We start from the raw sequence: 17,770 nt of genomic DNA, 5'->3' as shown, positions 1-17,770 counted from the left end.
CAGAATAACAGCACAGGGCCTGTTTTTCACCCTCCCCAGGCTCCGGAAGTTTTCCTGAAGCCTACGGAGGCCGTTATTACCCTCCCCAGGCTTCAGGAAAGCCTCTGGAGCCTGTGGAGTGTAAAAATCCCCCCTGTGGGGGTCACTCATGCATGTGTGGGGGGCTTGTGCACACGCAGGGAGGAATCACTCACTCATGTGCATGGGTGATTTAGATTTTATTTGGTTTGTATGCCGCCCTCTTCCTGAGAGACTCAGGGCGGCTAACAATAAAAAGGGGAGGGGATACAAAAATAAAATAAAAAACAGCAATTTAAAATTCCACAACAGTCGTAACCTGGGCTGGATAGTTCAAAAGCCCCAGGCCTGCCGGAACAGCCAGATCTTAGTTGCTTTGCGGAAGGCTGGAAGGGTAGTAAGGGTCCAGATCTCAACGGGGAGATCGTTCCAGAGGGCCGGAGCAGCCACAATGTCGCCAGCCGACATTGGCCAGCAGATGGAATTCGGAGAAGGCCTAGTCTGTGGGATCTGATAGATCTTTGGGAGGTGACTGGCAGGAGGCGGTCTCTCAAGTACCCAGGTCCGATACCATGTAGGGCTTTAAAAGTAATGACTAGCACCTTGAAGCGTGTCCGGAGACCAATGGGCAGCCAGTGCAGCTTGCGGAGGATAGGTGTAACGTGGGTGTACCGAGGTGCACTCATGATCGCTCGCACGGCTGTGTTCTGGGCAAGCTGAAGTCTTTGAACACTCTTCAAGGGCAGCCCCATGTAGAGCGCATTACAGTAGTCCAGTTTTGAGGTGACAAGGGCATGAGTGACTATCCGAAGGGCCTCCCGGTCCAGGTAGGGCCACAACTGGTGCACCAGGTGAACCTGGGCAAAGGTCCCCCTGGTCACAGCCGACAGATGATGTTCTAAAGTCAGCTGCGGATCCATGAGGACTCCCAAATTGCGAGCCCTCTCTGAGGGCTGTATAATTTCAACCCCCAGGCTGAGAGATGGAATAGCTGGACCATCTTTGGGAGGGAGCTTCAATAGCCACTCGGTCTTGTCAGGGTTGAGCGCAAGCTTGTTCATTCCCATTCAGACCCTGACAACCTCCAGGCACTGGCACATCACTTCTACCGCTTCGCTGAGTTGGCATGGGGCGGACAGATACAACTGTGTATCGTCTGCATATTGATGATATTTAATCCTGTGCCGGCGTATGATGTCACCCAGCGGCTTCATGTAGATGTTAAATAGGAGGGGGGACAGGACCGAACCCTGCGGCACCCCATAATTGAGGGGCCTAGGGGTCGATCTCTGCCCTCCGACCAACACTGACTGCGACCTGTCCGAGAGGTAGGAGCAGAACCACCGAAGAATGGTGCCTCCCACTCCCACCTCCCACAACCGTCGGCAGAAGGATACCATGGTCGATGGTATCGAAGGCCGCTGAGAGGTCAAGAAGCACAAGGATAGAGGAGTGACCCCTATCCCTGGCTTGCCAGAGATCATTGATCAGCGCGACCAAAGCAGTTTCCGTGCTGTAACCAGGCCTGAAACCGGACTGAAGGGGATCCAGATAATCGGTTTCATCCAAGGACCATTGGAGTTGAAAGGCTACCACTTTCTCAACAACCTTCCCAACAAAGGGGAGGTTGGAGACTGGACGATAGTTACTCAAAATGGCTGGATCCAGAGAAGGTTTCTTCAGGAGGGGTTTCACCACCGCATCCTTTAAGAGGTGCGGGAAGGACCCCTCCCGGAGAGAGGAGTTAACCATCGTCTGGATCCAGCCACGTGTCACCTCCCTGTTGGTCGAAACCAGCCAGGAGGGACACGGGTCCAGTATACAGGTGGAAGCACTCACCGCTCCCGTGGCCTTGTCCACTTCCTCAGGAGCGACAAGTTGAAACTCGCTCCATAAAATTCGCTCAAGACCTTCCCCCGGTACCTCGGTTGGTACCGTGCAATTGGAGTCCAGATCTGTCCGAATCCGAGCAACTTTATCTGTTAGAAATTGAACAAATTCCTCAGCCCTACCTTGTAAAGGGTCATCCACATGCCTCCCCTTCAAGAGGGAGCAGGCTATTCTAAACAAGGCGGCTGGGCGCGATTCAGTGGATGCAATAAGAGCGGCAAAAATGCGCAGATTTTGCCGCCTGTATTGCCATGAGATAGGTCCTGATAAAGGCTCTCATCAGTACTCGGTCTGACTTGGAGTTACTGGCCCTCCAGCGGCGCTCTAGGCGTCTCTTTTGGCACTTCATCTCCCGGAGTTACTCAGTAAACCAAGGAGCTCTCCTGGATCCACTACCTCGGAGAGGCCGTAAAGGCGTAATCCATTTTAGAGCCCCCGCCGCCGCTGTATTCCAAGCAGCGACTAAGGACTCTACCGGATTGTGGATGAGAGTGTCAGGTATTTCTCCAAGCACCGTCTGAAATCCCATAGGGTCCATCAGGCGCCTGGGGCGGAACCACCTAATCGGTTCCTCCTCCCTACAAGGGAGAGGGTGGGCACCCGTGCGGGTGCAATAGTGCACAGCTTTAGAAAAAGGTTAGCCATCACTGGCCTAGGCTGTCATGTCATTGTTCAGTTTATAATTTCACATTTGCAAATAACTTATGTTTTAAGTTTGCTATTAAATTTAATTTTTACATAGAAGGGGATTCAGGAATACAATGCTTTCTTATGGCATCAGCAGAGACGTGCAGTCAGGGAAGGCAGAGCCTCACCACTGTCATCATGAAAAAAAATATGTAAAAGGAAAAAGGCAAGAGCTGAGGGCAGACTGAACTAGTTGCTGCCAGAGTCACCGTGGTTGACTCTGCTTAGTGCTTAACTGTTTAAAAAAGCCTCTTAAAAAGTGCCCTCTACAGGAGGAGGCAGGATAACGACGTGCCTCATCTAGTCTGGCATTTTATGATCACTTGAGCAGAGTTAAGCAAGGGTTAAAAGCCAAAAATTCCTGATGTAGATGCTGTTGGAATGCTGAGTATGCCTGGCTGTGGAATTCTGGGAGTTGAAGTCCACAAGTCTAAAACAATTTGAAACCCCTGTGTCAGTGCCTCTCCAGCTATAAAACTCACCGCACGTCACTGGGCACCAGGCATTCTACCACTCCACTATAGCTCAGTCTATGTACGTAGAAGAATAGTAGAATATTGTGGTTGTAAAAGAAGAAGACAGTGTTGAATATGCCCCTGCCCTGAGTAAAATAAAACCAATCCCTTGCAACTAAAATTCTAGCAGCTCAGGAAAAAGTCCTATCCCATTCTGTGCCCTTCATGTTAGTTTCATCACTCAAATACAGTCCTTCAGTTTATCATTTCACGCCTCATATCCTCCTCATTTGACCACTTGGATATATTAGAAAATGGATATGCCATTTGTGTATAGTTTTGCTTTTAATGAAACTGTTTAGGACACAGGAATACAGTCTTGACAGCTTTAATAAAACTGGCTACATTTGTTCCTAGATTTCACGCCAAACTGAGGGAAAGGTTGTTGTGTGTATTTAATTGTTTTATTTGATGTCTGTAATATCAAATTAAGTTATGTTTATGTGAAGGATATGGCTTATTACCGATCATTGCTATCATTTCAAATGCAGTGTTTTCAGGGAAAGTGATGTGAGGATAAAGCTATGAGTCATGGAATGACAAAGCATTTGGTGATTTACGGAAGGGTTTCTATGTTTGATGCTAGTACTCTCCTCAAAGGTTGCAAATTCAACGTCTAGCAACATGCACATTACCTTTCTAAATCAAGCCAAATTTCTGGTCACCCCCAAACCCTGCTTCTAGCAAAAGCCAATCAGATACCTCCAGGATGGAATCCTGTATAGTGCATGAAACTAGCAATTTTTCTTGTCATTTCTTCCCCCTCCCAAATGACATTCAGAAACATGAGAACAGAAGAGAAGGAAAATATTTTGATCTACCTTTTCCAAACTGATAGATGTCTCAACCTCTGTCATGTCCCGCACAAACTTTTGGCTTTCCTCATAAGAGGATGATCTAAATTCCTGACCATTTTTATTGATATTGTATCCATTTTCTCTTCTAGACATACAATGCCCTTTTTGCTATACTTTGGAAGTTCATAAGCAGCGTATAAAGTTCATGGCCATACTCAATTTGTCTTTAAATCCTAACATTTGATAACCAATAAACATTACTTCCAAATGAGGAGACTCCCATTTTGATAACATGATTAAAAACTGTAATACAAGGAATAACTTTCATTTGGGGGATCCTTTGTATCAGAAAAAAAAGAAGTGTGGAAGTTTCTTCAGCCCCTTTGCAATTTTTGGGAATTCTGAAATTTGAAATGAACAAAAATTGGTGGAACCACCCCCACCCCCCCGGATTATTGATTTAAAGAGTACTGATTTAAAGAATGACCACAAGAGTCTTTGCTAAAAACAAACAAAACTATTTTAAACTCAAGTGCACTTGCCAGAAAGTTGAGGTTCATTAATTGTGGGGAAGTCTTTTGGAAGTGTATCTCCATCCAAAGAACAAGATAAGTTGACAGGATACTCCCCAGATAACAGCATTAATGTTAAACTCAAAACATTATGTGAGAAGCAATATAACATATTGGTGGACTTGGATTTCAAAAATCCCTTCAACACATGGACACACATACAGGCAGGCAGGCAGGCAGGCAGGTGGATACACACACTGAGTCTAAACTGCCCAACTCCAAAATAACAAAACGAGGCCATTTAGAAGACTAGAAAGCAAGAAAAACCATTATAGAAACTTCCTATTTATTTGCTCTGAGAAAACTGATAATATCCTCACTTTGACTCTTTGACCCCAAACTTTGCAACTCAAATCTTTGGGAAAGAGCCAGGTTTTTAGGATGGGGGTCATGCAACTATCTGGGGGAATGTTGACCCATAGGGTAGGTGCTGTGACAGAGAAGATCCAATCCTAAATAACCAAAGCTTGGATAAGTTGGTAGAATGTGTGCAACTAATCCAGATACACTCATATATATGTCTATCAGACGTTTGCATCGATTGTCCAGGAGGATTATGACTTCAGGGTTACACATACTTACAAATATTTCTTCAATTACAAGATCAAAAGAAGGTTAAGGGCCATGAAGGGTGCTTCGTTATTTGCCTTACAAATAGATTCTGCTGTATAAGAGAAAAAGAAAAATGCAGGAGAGAATATTCCAGCCCTGATATTTAGATAAAAATGTCAATTGGATTCCATTTGATTGATTATTATAGCTCTACACCTGTTTTGCCTCTCTTAGAGGAAGATAAATGATTTTCGGGTAGTTATATTTTGGGTACTTGAAAGGCACAAAACTGCTTCTTTTAAGTTTATTTATATTTGATCTTGAGTGAAAGGGCAAAGTTAGAGAAAATTAGCTGAAGTGGAAATATCTGCTCTGGCTGATACTGGAGAAAGAAGCTAGCAAACCCTTTTTCCTGTTTGAAAGCCATTTTCTAGAAAATTGTTAGGTTAGTTTGCTAAGAGATGGTTAAGCATTAGGCCAGCGTTGGTTGTCTATTAACTAAGTGAACATGGCCATTATTTAGAGTCAGACTAACTAAGGACTTGCATGAAAACCGGCTGCATTGAAATGGATGAAGAGCCCTCAGTATATGCTAAGCACCAGTTCTTGATAATATCAAGGGTATCTCTCACTGAGATTATTTCTTTATTCTTTCGTCTCTTTATTCTTTCATCTGTGGGAAAAACCGGTGTGGCTTTCTATGATGTTTTGCTTAGGATTTTTTAAAGTAACGTACAGCAAGCGTCTCCAATGACACTTAGAAACAGCATGATGAAACAATAGATTGTTGCTGAGATAGGAGCAAATTACTACAGATCATAATACAAAATTTTATTCTTAAAACTAAGGATTTTTCTTTCAAAAGAATTAACTCAAATGTGATATTCAGAATTTGGGATTTGATCTTTTGCCAGGATGCATTCAGGGCATCTTGATTGGGTTTCTTTCTGATCCACCCAGAAATTATAAAATACTCAATCAATAGATAAGTAATCAAGTAGGTCTCTTTTGGTGAGAAAAAGAGGGATATATGGACTACTAAAGGTGTCTATTTGTATTTTTTTAGGAACAAAAATGAAACTCCCCCCCCCTCCCAAAAAACCTTTACATTTCAATTAACTCCTTATTGGAATTAAATTTTAATGGTGGAAACTGACCCTGTAAATGGCTCCTTAGTTTCAAATATGATCTGTTTATCCTCAAACACAGGGCACAGTCACACATTATCCTAAGTCATGATGCGGTTTGTCTGGTTTTAGTTTAGCATGTACTACTATGAATCCAGCTGTTTATGGCTCACTCAACAAGACATGGCTTGGCATGTTTGCGAATCCAGTGAAAGTGGACGCTGTTGTATGATCTACAAGGTCATGTAAGGTTTCTCCAACTACCATGACAAACAAAGATCTCAGGATTGCAGAAGCAAGGACATGAACACAATTTCAACTGCTAAGAAACCAGAACACCACATGTGGAATGTAACACAACCGTATGTTACACACAAGATATTTTAATCTTGATGATAGATCATCATCATCATGATCTATCATGATAGTCATCATGATTAAATAACAAAAATAGATCCTACTATTAATATTTGTGCACTAATATGTAAGGAAGGAAGCGATGCAAAGCAGAACTAAAAGAGCATGAAAAATATTATCAAGCCCTACCTCCCAAGGTGAGAAAGCGTATGGATCTTTGCAGTCTCTGTCCTTGCACTGTTTCTGAATGGCCTTGGCAATGGCATGCACTGCCAGCATGGTGCTGTGGATAAATCCTGGTTCAATATTGGCAATGAGAAATTCCTCTCGCCAAAGGCTGTTAATTGGGCGAGTCTGATTTTGGACCAAACTCTCTGCTGAATGGTTTGAAATGCACTTACTCAGATCTTGATCATTTATATGGGAGCATGTTGACATTAGCTTTGTATATTCCCTTAAAAATTTGTTCTTGCCCCTGGGTGTGGTCGGGAGATTGCTCAAAAACTCATGGAAAGAGGACATGTTGCCACTTTTGAATGTAAATCCAACCACTTTCCCCAGGCGACTGATATTTGGAAGGGTGCTAATCTTCACAGCCGCTGACCAGTTATCACTTGCAATCCAGGTCTTATTTATGTTCCTTTCTATTGCTTTTCTGAAAAGTCTCATTACGTGGAATTGCCTCAGAAAGACAACGATGACATTTACCCTGGTTTCCTTGACAATCTTCTCAAGCGCTTGATTAATTTTGCCATGGATTGTGCTGTCCGAGAGATAAGCTGGCAACATTTCTTTAAAGGCAATGCAGACGTTGTTGGCCATGGCCTGTAACCCAAAGCTTTCCACAGCGAGTCGCCCAAAGTCATCATCAGTGGCGATGATTCCAATCCAGTTCCATCCTGATTTGTGGATTAATCGTGCCATTGCTTTGGTTTGATAGGAATCACTGGGCACTGTGCGCAGGAAAGAAGGAAAACGCACTTTGTCGCTAAGGATTTCTGCAGTGGCTGCATGACTGACCTGCAGAGAGGGAAAAACAGGGAGATGTTTTGAGTAGGTCACCAATACAGGCTGTTATTTAAGGGTTATACTCTCAGCAAAATGAACTCACTGCTGATGTGACTTCATGATGGCTCTAAAGCAGGAGCTCCCCCCTCCCAAGCTCCATTTTCGCTGGCAAAGGGCTAGCAAAACAAACTAAAAACAAAGCAAAAGGAGAAATGTTTCCCTTTTTGCATCTGAGCATGCAAGAAGGGACAGGAAAGGAGAAAGAGGAAGAGGAAAGACAAAGAAAAAGAAAGAAAGATGGGAAGAGAGCAAGGAAGTAAAAATAAGGAAAGAGGGAAGGAAGAAGAAAGGAGAATGAAGAGGGAAGGAAAAAGAAGAAAAGGAAGGAAGGAGATTATAATGAGAGTGAGGGAGGGTCTGAGGGAAGTCCTGCCTTAGCACTTGGCCACCACAGGTGTCCCCAACATGAGTTACGTTCAGCTGGGCACACCCTTGGCCACCGCCACCCCCCCCCCCGAGGTCAAACACAATCCTGGTGTGCCCTCAATGAAATTGAGTTTGACACCCCTGCGCTAAAGCTTTCATTTTCCAGTACCCGATGGTCGAAACCCCTCTGCATTCTTAGGCCCTGAAAGTTATTGACTTCTTAGGGGAAAATCTGAGAATGGATAGTAGTTCTCTGAAATACTCTGCTCCATATATGAATCAATACAATACATTTATCTGGATGGAGTCTTAGGTAATTGTCATTCAGGCAAGAGAACTAGTGTAATCTTTATTGTCATTGTACTTAAATACAACAAAATTGGTGTTCCCTTCTATGTTTTTGAATTCCTTTTCTAAGATTTCTTGCATGTTTTGTGATTTTCCCTTATCAGCCATTTTGGGCTTAGTAAAAGATCACAATTTTTAAAAAAATCAGCCATGAATTTTTCATAGAGTGATTTGGGTTCTATGCCGCAATTGAACCATTACACTAACTAAGATAAAGGCTGCCCGCATTATCCTAGTTAGGGGGGGGGGGAGGGAATCATCACCTCTAGCAGGCATTAAATATGGAAAGCTTAACCCACAAGCAGAATCTTGTAAAATATGCAGAGATTATATGGCTAACTAACAAAATATAGCAGGAAGGGTAGGTATTCCTTAAAATGCTAATTTTAACAAATGAAAACAACAGAGCTATTTCATTGTTTTGTATTTGACATAGCTACCCCACTTGATATGGTCAATTGAAACTCTTAAAAATACCAGTCACGTTGTCAAAACAGTTTGACTATTTAGGTACAAGGTTATATTCAGCCAGGGTTGAAAAAGATCTTATAGCTTCCACACAGTGGCTCATTCCTTGTCAAAGCACCTTTGCGCAATTTCTTCAGAAGGAAAGCCTCATGCGTTCAAGGGAATGTCTGTGTTGCTAAGTACGTATACATTTCTAGCCTGAATAACTTCATTTGCTGCCAAACATTTCTTATTTCTGGGTTATTTTCCTACCTGGGAAAAGAAAATTTCTAGATGTGAACATGCACAGCATTGCGCAGAATCCAGTCTGATTGTGTGACAGACACTTAAGTGGGGTGATCTGAAAACATGCATGTTGTACAATGTGTGACACCTTTGAGAATATATTCCTTATATATATTTATATGTATGTATGCATGCATGCATACATACATACATACATACATACATACATACATACATACATACATACATACATACATACATACATACATATATATATATATATATATATATATATATATATATATATATATATATTAGTGTCACAACCCCTGGTAAGCCCCAATTATGGGAGGAAGCTAACTGCTTCCATCATCTGTCAATCGGCTCGTCACAAGAGTCCATCATGACAGAAACCCAATATTTTTACTGTTGCCTTTGTTATATTTGTGTTTTATTTGTGCTGATAAATAAATAAAGGGAGACTAGTATAGATCTATTTCAAGCTATTTAGCTCTCATCATGTTCGAATCCCAGTAAGGGTATGGCTAGCTGATGAGAGCTAAATAGCTTGAAATAGATCTATACTAGTCTCCCTTTATTTATTTATCAGCACAAATAAAACCTATATATATGTGTGTGTGTGTGTGTGTGTGTGTGTGTGTGTGTGTGTGTGTGTGTTTATTTGTGCTGATAAATAAATAAAGGGAGACTAGTATAGATCTATTTCAAGCTATTTAGCTCTCATCAGCTAGCCACACCCTTACTGGGATTCGAACCTGTGCTGTATTGTATCTTAGGCAAACGTCTTAGCCCTCAAGCCACAGGTCTCCTCCTTATCAGCTGAAGCCAGGGAAGAAGGTATATATTAGTGTCACAACCCCTGGTAAGCCCCAATTATGGGAGGAAGCTAACTAGCTTTATTTATTTATCAGCACAAATAAAAACACAAATATAACAAAAGGCAACAGTAAAAATATTGGGTTTCTGTCGTGATGGACTCTTGTGACGAGCCGATTGACAGATGTTGGAAGCAGTTAGCTTCCTCCCATAATATATATATATATATAAAGCCTTAACCATAATAGTGGTTCATAATGAAGAACTGTTAGTGAAGAGATTCAACCTAGAAATAAGGAGGACCTTTCTGACAGTGAGAACAATCAACCAATTGAACAGCTTGCCTTCGAAAGTTGTGGGAGCTTCATCACTGGAAGCTTTCAAGAAGAGATTGGACTGCCATCTATCAGAAATGGTGTAGGGTCTCCTGCTTGAGAGCGGGGTTGACTAGATGACCTATAAGGTACCTTCCAACTCTGTTAATCTGTTAACAGTAACTCAGAAGGGAAACCCAGGTTTGAATCCAAGCAAGAGGACAATGATGAAACAAATGCTGTCCCAGCACAAGCTTGGCCCCTTTTGGACAAGTATTGCAACTTCTCAGACATACGTAGGAAAGGGGCAGAATTTGCCTCATGACATCACATCCCTCAATCCCACATTTTGCTGAAATGGTTGGATTCTTTGGGTTCCCTTCTGATTTCAGGGAAGACTTTACCAGGAAAGGACAAAAGAGCGAAAGAAGCCCTGTTTACATGTCGCAAATGTTAAAATTCCCTCAGGCGAGCTTTCCTTCCCCTCCGAGGCATCCTTGCTTTTCAGCAAAACAACCTAGTCACATATATCTCCTGCTCATTCCTATGCTTTCAGCAGCCTCTTCACCTCTTACCAGGGATTATATGAGGACTCCCTCAAGATAAGAAATCTTTCATGCGGTCCATGACCAATAATAAAGTTTGACGATACACAGAGAGAAAGGGGGGAAAAGCCATCTACGAATAAAACTGGATAAGCATATCCATAAAACGTTTCTACATATTTCACATATACTGTACATAGCAAACCCTGGCTGAAGTTTAGCGGAATCACAGCTGTCTGAGAGTAAAATAAAAGCAATTGAGGTGACCAGAGAATTTGTTCAAATATGAGGACATCAACTATAAACAGGTATCAGCATAAAAATGCACAAACGAAATGTGATTTATAATTTCAGTATTCCCTTAGTTGGTGCACATAGGCAGAACCTTAGTCAAATGGAATTCACTTGTGTTTCCCTTCTAAGACTGCAAAATGCTAAAGAGAAAATATTTACAGATTGTGATTTGACTTCAATATCTGGAAGGTCTAAGAAGATTAAGGGAGCTAATCAAGGACCCAGATTGTTGGGGGCAATATTCTGACTCTGTAAACCGCTTAGAGAGGACTGTAAAGCGGTATATAAGTGTCATTGCTATAATTATCCTCCATTTGCTGTGATCATGGCCTGAAAACTATGATTTTCCCAATAAACAACTAGCTAGAAGACCTCCAAGGTCTCTTCCAGCCGTATTTCCAAATAATTTAAAGGAAAAACCCAAATTTGTCTAGGCACTAACTTTAAAAAAGAAAAGTTTCTTTTCAAGATCAGTAGGCATGTTGATTTCTGCAGATGAGGCATTGGTGTACGAACAGTTTTGTTTAAATTTGGTTTACATTACTTCCTATTTACAGTCACCTCTCCTCCCCTTTCCTCATTTCCATATTTACATTCATGTACTGGCAAATTCATAGCTGTGCTGTCATGATGAATGAAAATGTAGCAGAAAGTGAGATGTACATGAGCCGCTAATCGCAAATGACTATTCCAATTAAACTATGTAAAACAGAGTTGACAACCTGGCCTTTTAGATATTGCTGAACTACAACTACAAGAGCATTTTTAGCAAGCAGGGATAACAGGGAGAGATGTTAACCTATTGTAACACATCAGACTGTAAGAGAACAGATTGCTAAATTGTCCTGCATATTCATAAAATCACTTTTCTCTATGGCTTGTCCTTGACTTACAACCCCTGTTTGGACTGGAACTTCTGTTGCTAAGCGATGTGGTCGGTAAGTAAGTCACACCCTCTTTTATTGCTGTGGTCATTAAGTGAATCTGGCTTCCACCATTGACTTTGCTTGTCAGTAGCCCCTTGGGAAAGTCACAGATGGTGATCTTAAATCTCCAAGATGTTCCAGTTGCTAAACATCCAAATTTTGATCACATGATGAGGTTGCAATGGACATGAGGGTAGGGACTGGCGGTAAAGTCACTTTTTTTCCAGTACTACCATAATTTTGAGCAGTTGTTAAAAAATGGTTGCAAGTTGAGATCTACCTGTATGTAGAAAGGTAGCACAGCCAGAAGAAACCTGAGTAATTTTTACCTGGAAAAATTTGCCAAACATAATTTCCTACTTCTCCACATTGCTTTTTCCAGATATTAAGATTAGCAATGAACTTCTCAAGGTTTGCGGGTGCAATATCATGCATGTGGAAAAATATGCAGCATAGAAATACTTTTGTCAGACTACAGATACATTACTCAGTTCTGTTACAGAATTGTATTCTAAATCTAGAAAGTTGTTGAAATGCAACTGCCAAATTCAGCCCCTTCTTAACTATATTCAGCTTCCAGTTATGCCATTGAGATATTCACTCATTTAGATTTTGCTGACTGAAAATAAAGACATGTTTCCAAAATGACCTACCTGTGGTATTAGCTGCAAATTCAATATTCTTGCAACTGACATAGACACTTCTGAATAAGTGGCTCCTATGACAGCTTTTACTCGGGGTGTGTAATCTGAATAGTTGCATCTGAATTCTACAAGGTCTTTGGAAGCATTAAACTTGGACAGGAACCTCAAAGCTGCAGCCATTGCCCTGGTCACTTCTGCACAAGTGTCATAGATTTCATAGCCTAGTTTAATTCCTGGTAGAAGAGGAGAATTGTTGACGATTTCTATGGCATGGACCATCGCAAGACTCTGAAGAAACACTTGAACTTCAAAGCTGCCAAGAAATACAGAAATAATTGTTAGCTGTTTCGACAGAAGCTGTACAACATTATATAAAATCAGGATACATGTTGCCTATTTGCTCACAATAAACTCAGAGTGATGAGCTCCCTTCAACTTATAAGACGGATAATGCACACCTTGGACAGAAAAGTCAGACCAACTACCTGGCAGGCATTTATCAATATTATTTGAACTCTCCTCTACAGATGTAGTTAGATTTATCTCTGATTTCCCAAAAACAATAAAAATGCCATTCTGCAGTGGTTGCCCAGATTAAATAACCTTTGAATGTTTTCTAGGATTTTGGAACACGTGATTGTATTTACATACATACAGATTATTCTAGGTCTCCATCTACTGTATGTTGAAATACTCTATCTCTGACAACTAACTGTTTGGATCAGACGACTGACAAAAGCAACAAGCAATCTCCACTGCTTTTAGGCTACTGAGCCCCACAATGTGCTTTTTCTTCCTCCAAATGTCATGCTCAAAACTAGTTCAACTACGTTTTAGAGCAACTAAGATGATCAAAGGCCTGGAGACTAAAACATATGAAGAACGGCTGCAGGATCTCAGTTTGGCTAGTCTAAAGAAAAAAAGAATTAAGGGTGACATGATAGCAGTATTCCAGTATTTGAGGGACTGCCACAAAGAAGAGGGGATCAAATTACTCTCCAAAGTACCAAAGAGCAGGACAAGAAACAATGATTGGAAATTAATCAAAGAGAGAAACAACCTGGAATTAAGAGGAAACTTCCTAACAATGAGGACAATTATCCAGTGGAACAGATTGCATTCAGAAATCATGGTTACTCCATCACTGGAGGTTTTTAAGAAGAGGTTAGACAATCATTTATCTGAAATGGTATAGGTTCTCCTGCTTGAGCAGAGAGCTGGACCAGAAGACCTTCAAGGTTCTTTCCAGCTCTATTCCTATTCCTATTCCTATTCCTATTCCTATCCCTACTGCTACCGCTACCGCTACCGCTACCACTACCGCTACTTCTATTCTATTCTATTCTATTCCATTCCATTCCATTCCATTGCTTGGAGGAAGAGGGTTAAGAACCTTACCATTTCCTAGCCTTCTTTCCCAGGTCCTTTAAGACAAGGCAAGAAACTTCTTTTGGGGGACAGTAGCATTTATCCTTTGGACATGATACTGGAGAATAGTATAGGTGTTGGTAGGTGAAGCCTATGTGTGATCTTAGGTGTGCAACTAGGATCTCTGCACAAGTTTCTCTTTAATGATCCAGTTCTTTAGAAGTGTCAGAGTCGGGATAATTATCTCAACATTGCCAATAGAAGTACAGGTAGTCCTCAATTTACAGCCACAATAGAGCCCAAAGTTTTTGTTGCTATGTGAGACATTTGTTCAGTGAACTTTGCCCCAGTTTACGAGCATTCCAGTCACAGTTGTTAAGTGAATCACTGTAGTTGTTAAATTAGTGACGGAGTTGTTAAGTGAAACTGGCTTTCTCATTGGCTTTGCTTGTCAGAAGTTCGCAAAAGGGGATCACATGACACCGAGACACTGCAACCGTCCTAAATACGAATCAGCTGCCAAGTGTCTGAATTTTGATCACATGACCATGGGGATGCTGCAACAGTTGTAAGTGTGAAAAATGGGCATAACTCACTTTTTTTTTTTTTACTGCCGTTGATATCTATGGTAAAATATCTTGATAACTGTTATGGGTTCTTGAAAAACTATAAAAGTCCTGCTGACCTCATTAACTCTTTTCTACCCATATCTCCCAGACTGACAAAGGCACCTACATCTCAGAAAAATGGTCTGTCATGGTTAGAATGAATTATTGCAGGCTAACTCACTGCTCACAGTCAGGAGTTAAATTCTGGCGGTCTCAGCCTTCCATCCTTTTGAGTTCAGTAAAATAAGGACCCAGATTATTGGAAGCAATATCCTGACATTATAAATCTCTCAGAAAGTGTTGTAAAGCATTATGAAATGGTATATACCAGAGATGGTATTCAGCAGCTTCTGACCAGTTCTGGAGAATGGTAGCGGAAATTATGAGTAATTCTTAGAACCGGTAAATACTACCTCTGACTGGCCTTGCCCCCATCTATTCTCTGCCTCCTAAGTCTCAGCTGATCAGGAGGAAATGGGGATTTTACAGTATCCTTCCCCTGCCATGTGCATCAAGCCACGCCCAGAGAACCTATAGTAAAAAAAAAAATTGAATCCCACCACTGTTATATGCCGTAAGTCTAAGTGCTATTGCTAACTGCATTAATCCAGCAATGTTTTCCTTAGCTTAGTGACTTCTAAATGTCACAGGGGTTGTCCAACCCAGAGGATCGTAGGCCATGCTGCCTGAGAATTCCAATTCCACATATTGGGAACACATAAGTTTGGATAGGACTTTTAGATCTGGGCTGCAAAATTGTGGTTCTACACAATATGGCAATCAAGCTTCAGTATTTTCTCTATTTCTTTGCTGCTGTCTAGTGATCATCTGGCCAAATTTGGTATTTCTTGAGTTGGGGGAAAAATTGTTATGAATAAAGGCAGGAAGATAATTTAATTACCCTTTGAGTTGCACTTTGAAAATGCTGTCTGATAGGTAGTGATGATAGCTTGCTTCGCTATTAATATATAATATAGAAGTTGGTCTTAGGTACAGTGACTTTACTTTGTGAAATTCTTGCTATTCCAAGCATGGCCTTTATAAATTCTTGAGCAAGAATGATAAAATTAATGGGCTGTATCCATTGGAGCTAATCGATTTGTGCAGCAAAATTCTGCATGACCACTGGGTGGCAGTAAAGAGCTAGAAATTGATGTACTTCTTTGATGCTATCTAGTGATTGTCCAGATTATTACAGTCCAGATCTAGTACCTTAATCATTTTTAGATCTGATATCAAATCCCAAATCTCTCAATGAGATTGCATCTGAATCATTATCTAAAAGTTTCTATTTCCATTAAAAAAAAAAAGTTATATACAACACTGCAGCACAAAGGATACTGTATACTTGGGTTAGATTCTGGTCCCATAATGTGTTTAAAGTCATATTACTGTGTCATGGATCTAAATGTTAAAATTTGCAATAATTAATCATATACTGCAAAAGAGATATAAATCAACAACATACAGTCCTTCTTTCTGCATCAGTACTCAGAAATAAGTTTGGGTGAATTCAATGGATCAATGCAATACAGTAATTTACAGCTTAGTTTTACAGCACAATTCTACAATGTTAACATACAGATAAACTCCATTAATTTTTATTTTATAACATCTGAGTAAGATAGATGTTGAAGCTCTCCCTAATCCCTGGTACTAGATTTTATCTGCCTATAGTAGTATAACAGTCCTCTAGTCATGCAGTCCCTTTACCTCAACTGACAGATCAAACCCCATCTTTTAAGTAAGAATTGTTTAAAAATCAACTAAATTTCCAGTCCTCTCCCCCTTTTGAGTAGCCCCATTCACTTTCATGTCATTTTCCTCGTAACAGTTCTATGGCAGAGAGCTGCTGTTGTTACTCACCCAGCACAACTGGCAATCATAGGTTTGAGGGGCTTCTCTCCAGAATGTAACATTTTGCCATGAATAGCAAACAAGCCTCCAATGACAATATCTCCAGGAGAACTGGCACCCACAAAGTCATCAGGGGTCCGGCAGGAGTCACCAAGAGGAGAGCAAATCAGGAAGACAGGTATTAATACACCAAATATTGCCATCCTTCTCTTGCATTTGATCTTTAGCTGCCTTCAGTCAATTAAGCAAGCAGATCGGCAAACAACACCATTCCTATTTCACCTGTAAATAATATAAAGGGGAAAGGAGCTCTTCTGGAAGGCAGGCACACGCCTTAACCAAATGCTGGTTACTAGCTCTGACAGGTCTTGTTTAATAGACCACTGGAGGAGCTATTGGGGGTGGTAGAGATGTGTATGTGTGTGAGAGAGACAGAGAGACAGGGAGAAAAGGAAAACCTCTCTGACTGAACAGGCTTCCTGAAGGTGTTTTCCAGATACCCTGAATTATAACTTCCATCATCCTCATCCAATGCAGCACACTTCCCATTATCCCCTACCTGCATTTCTGGAGTTTTCTAGGCTGATGTTGGTTGACAATTTGGGAAGCAAAAAAGGTCTGAGGGACAAAACGTATCAGGAGAGATTGGAGGAACCAAATATGTATAACCGGGAGGACAGAAGACAAAAGGGGAAGGGTGGGGGGTGGTATAATGTAACCTTTACATATATTAAGGGTGTGAATAAGTTTCTAGAACAAGGCAGTATTTTCAATTTTAAGGAAAAACCAGGCACCAGGGGGCTGACAGAAGGGAAGTTCAAAAGTAATGTTAGAAAGTACTACTTCACGGAAGGAGTAGTGGAAACTCGGAAGCAACTTCCAGCGGAGACAAAGGGTCACTAGTCAGTAACTGAGTTTAAACATGCATGGGCACAAACACACGTCTAGCATCTGACAAAAATTAAAAATTAAAATAAAAGTAGTTCAAACAATGATAAATTTATGAAAACAAACAATAACACTGAAAACAAAAAACAAAAAATCCCCAAAGGGCACACTCAATGGGCCACTAGGGGTTTTTCTGCGTTTCTATGTTTCTAAGTCTATAAAAGCCATTTTGCAACATCTTCTAGAGATCAAAGTGAGCAGTTACTCAGCCTGGTAGGAGGACCTGTTTTGTCCTCTTTTGTCCTTCCATTGTTTCCATTCTTCTCTCTGTCCCTCTCTCCTCCCTAATATTTCAGCTCCTCATTTTCTTTTGGTCATTCAATTTGTTTTCTTTCTCTCCTCCCTCTTTTCTGTAGCCCTTTCCACTGACTCTGATTTCACACATCAACCTTCTAGGAACACCTGGCCAGGACTCTTTTTGATAGACTCTTTTTAGGTT

General features: G+C 41.1%; 1 protein-coding gene across 2 annotated transcripts in view; it reads right to left on the bottom strand.

Annotated features, from left to right (window-relative positions):
- Nucleotides 1–17,019, bottom strand: part of GPRC6A (G protein-coupled receptor class C group 6 member A) — a 32,135-nt gene extending 15,116 nt beyond the window's left edge. Inside the window, exons 1-3 of one of the 2 annotated variants that reach the window (XM_087718575.1) lie at nucleotides 16,393–17,019; nucleotides 12,560–12,863; nucleotides 6,705–7,535 (exon numbers count right to left, since the gene is read on the bottom strand). In XM_087718575.1, coding sequence (XP_087574701.1) covers nucleotides 6,705–7,535; nucleotides 12,560–12,863; nucleotides 16,393–16,586 — 1,329 coding nt within the window. In that variant the 5' untranslated portion in view covers nucleotides 16,587–17,019. The remainder of the gene's footprint in view (nucleotides 1–6,704; nucleotides 7,536–12,559; nucleotides 12,864–16,392) is intronic. The other variant, XM_087718576.1, reaches the window with a different exon arrangement.
- Nucleotides 17,020–17,770: the final 751 nt, after the last annotated feature.

The sequence above is a fragment of the Thamnophis sirtalis genome, unplaced genomic scaffold, assembly GCF_051295495.1.
Source record: "Thamnophis sirtalis isolate CommonGarterSnake01/CBP01778 unplaced genomic scaffold, rThaSir2_p1.2 scaffold_6, whole genome shotgun sequence".
NCBI lineage: Eukaryota > Metazoa > Chordata > Lepidosauria > Squamata > Natricidae > Thamnophis > Thamnophis sirtalis.
This window is presented reverse-complemented; position numbering and strand designations above follow the sequence as displayed.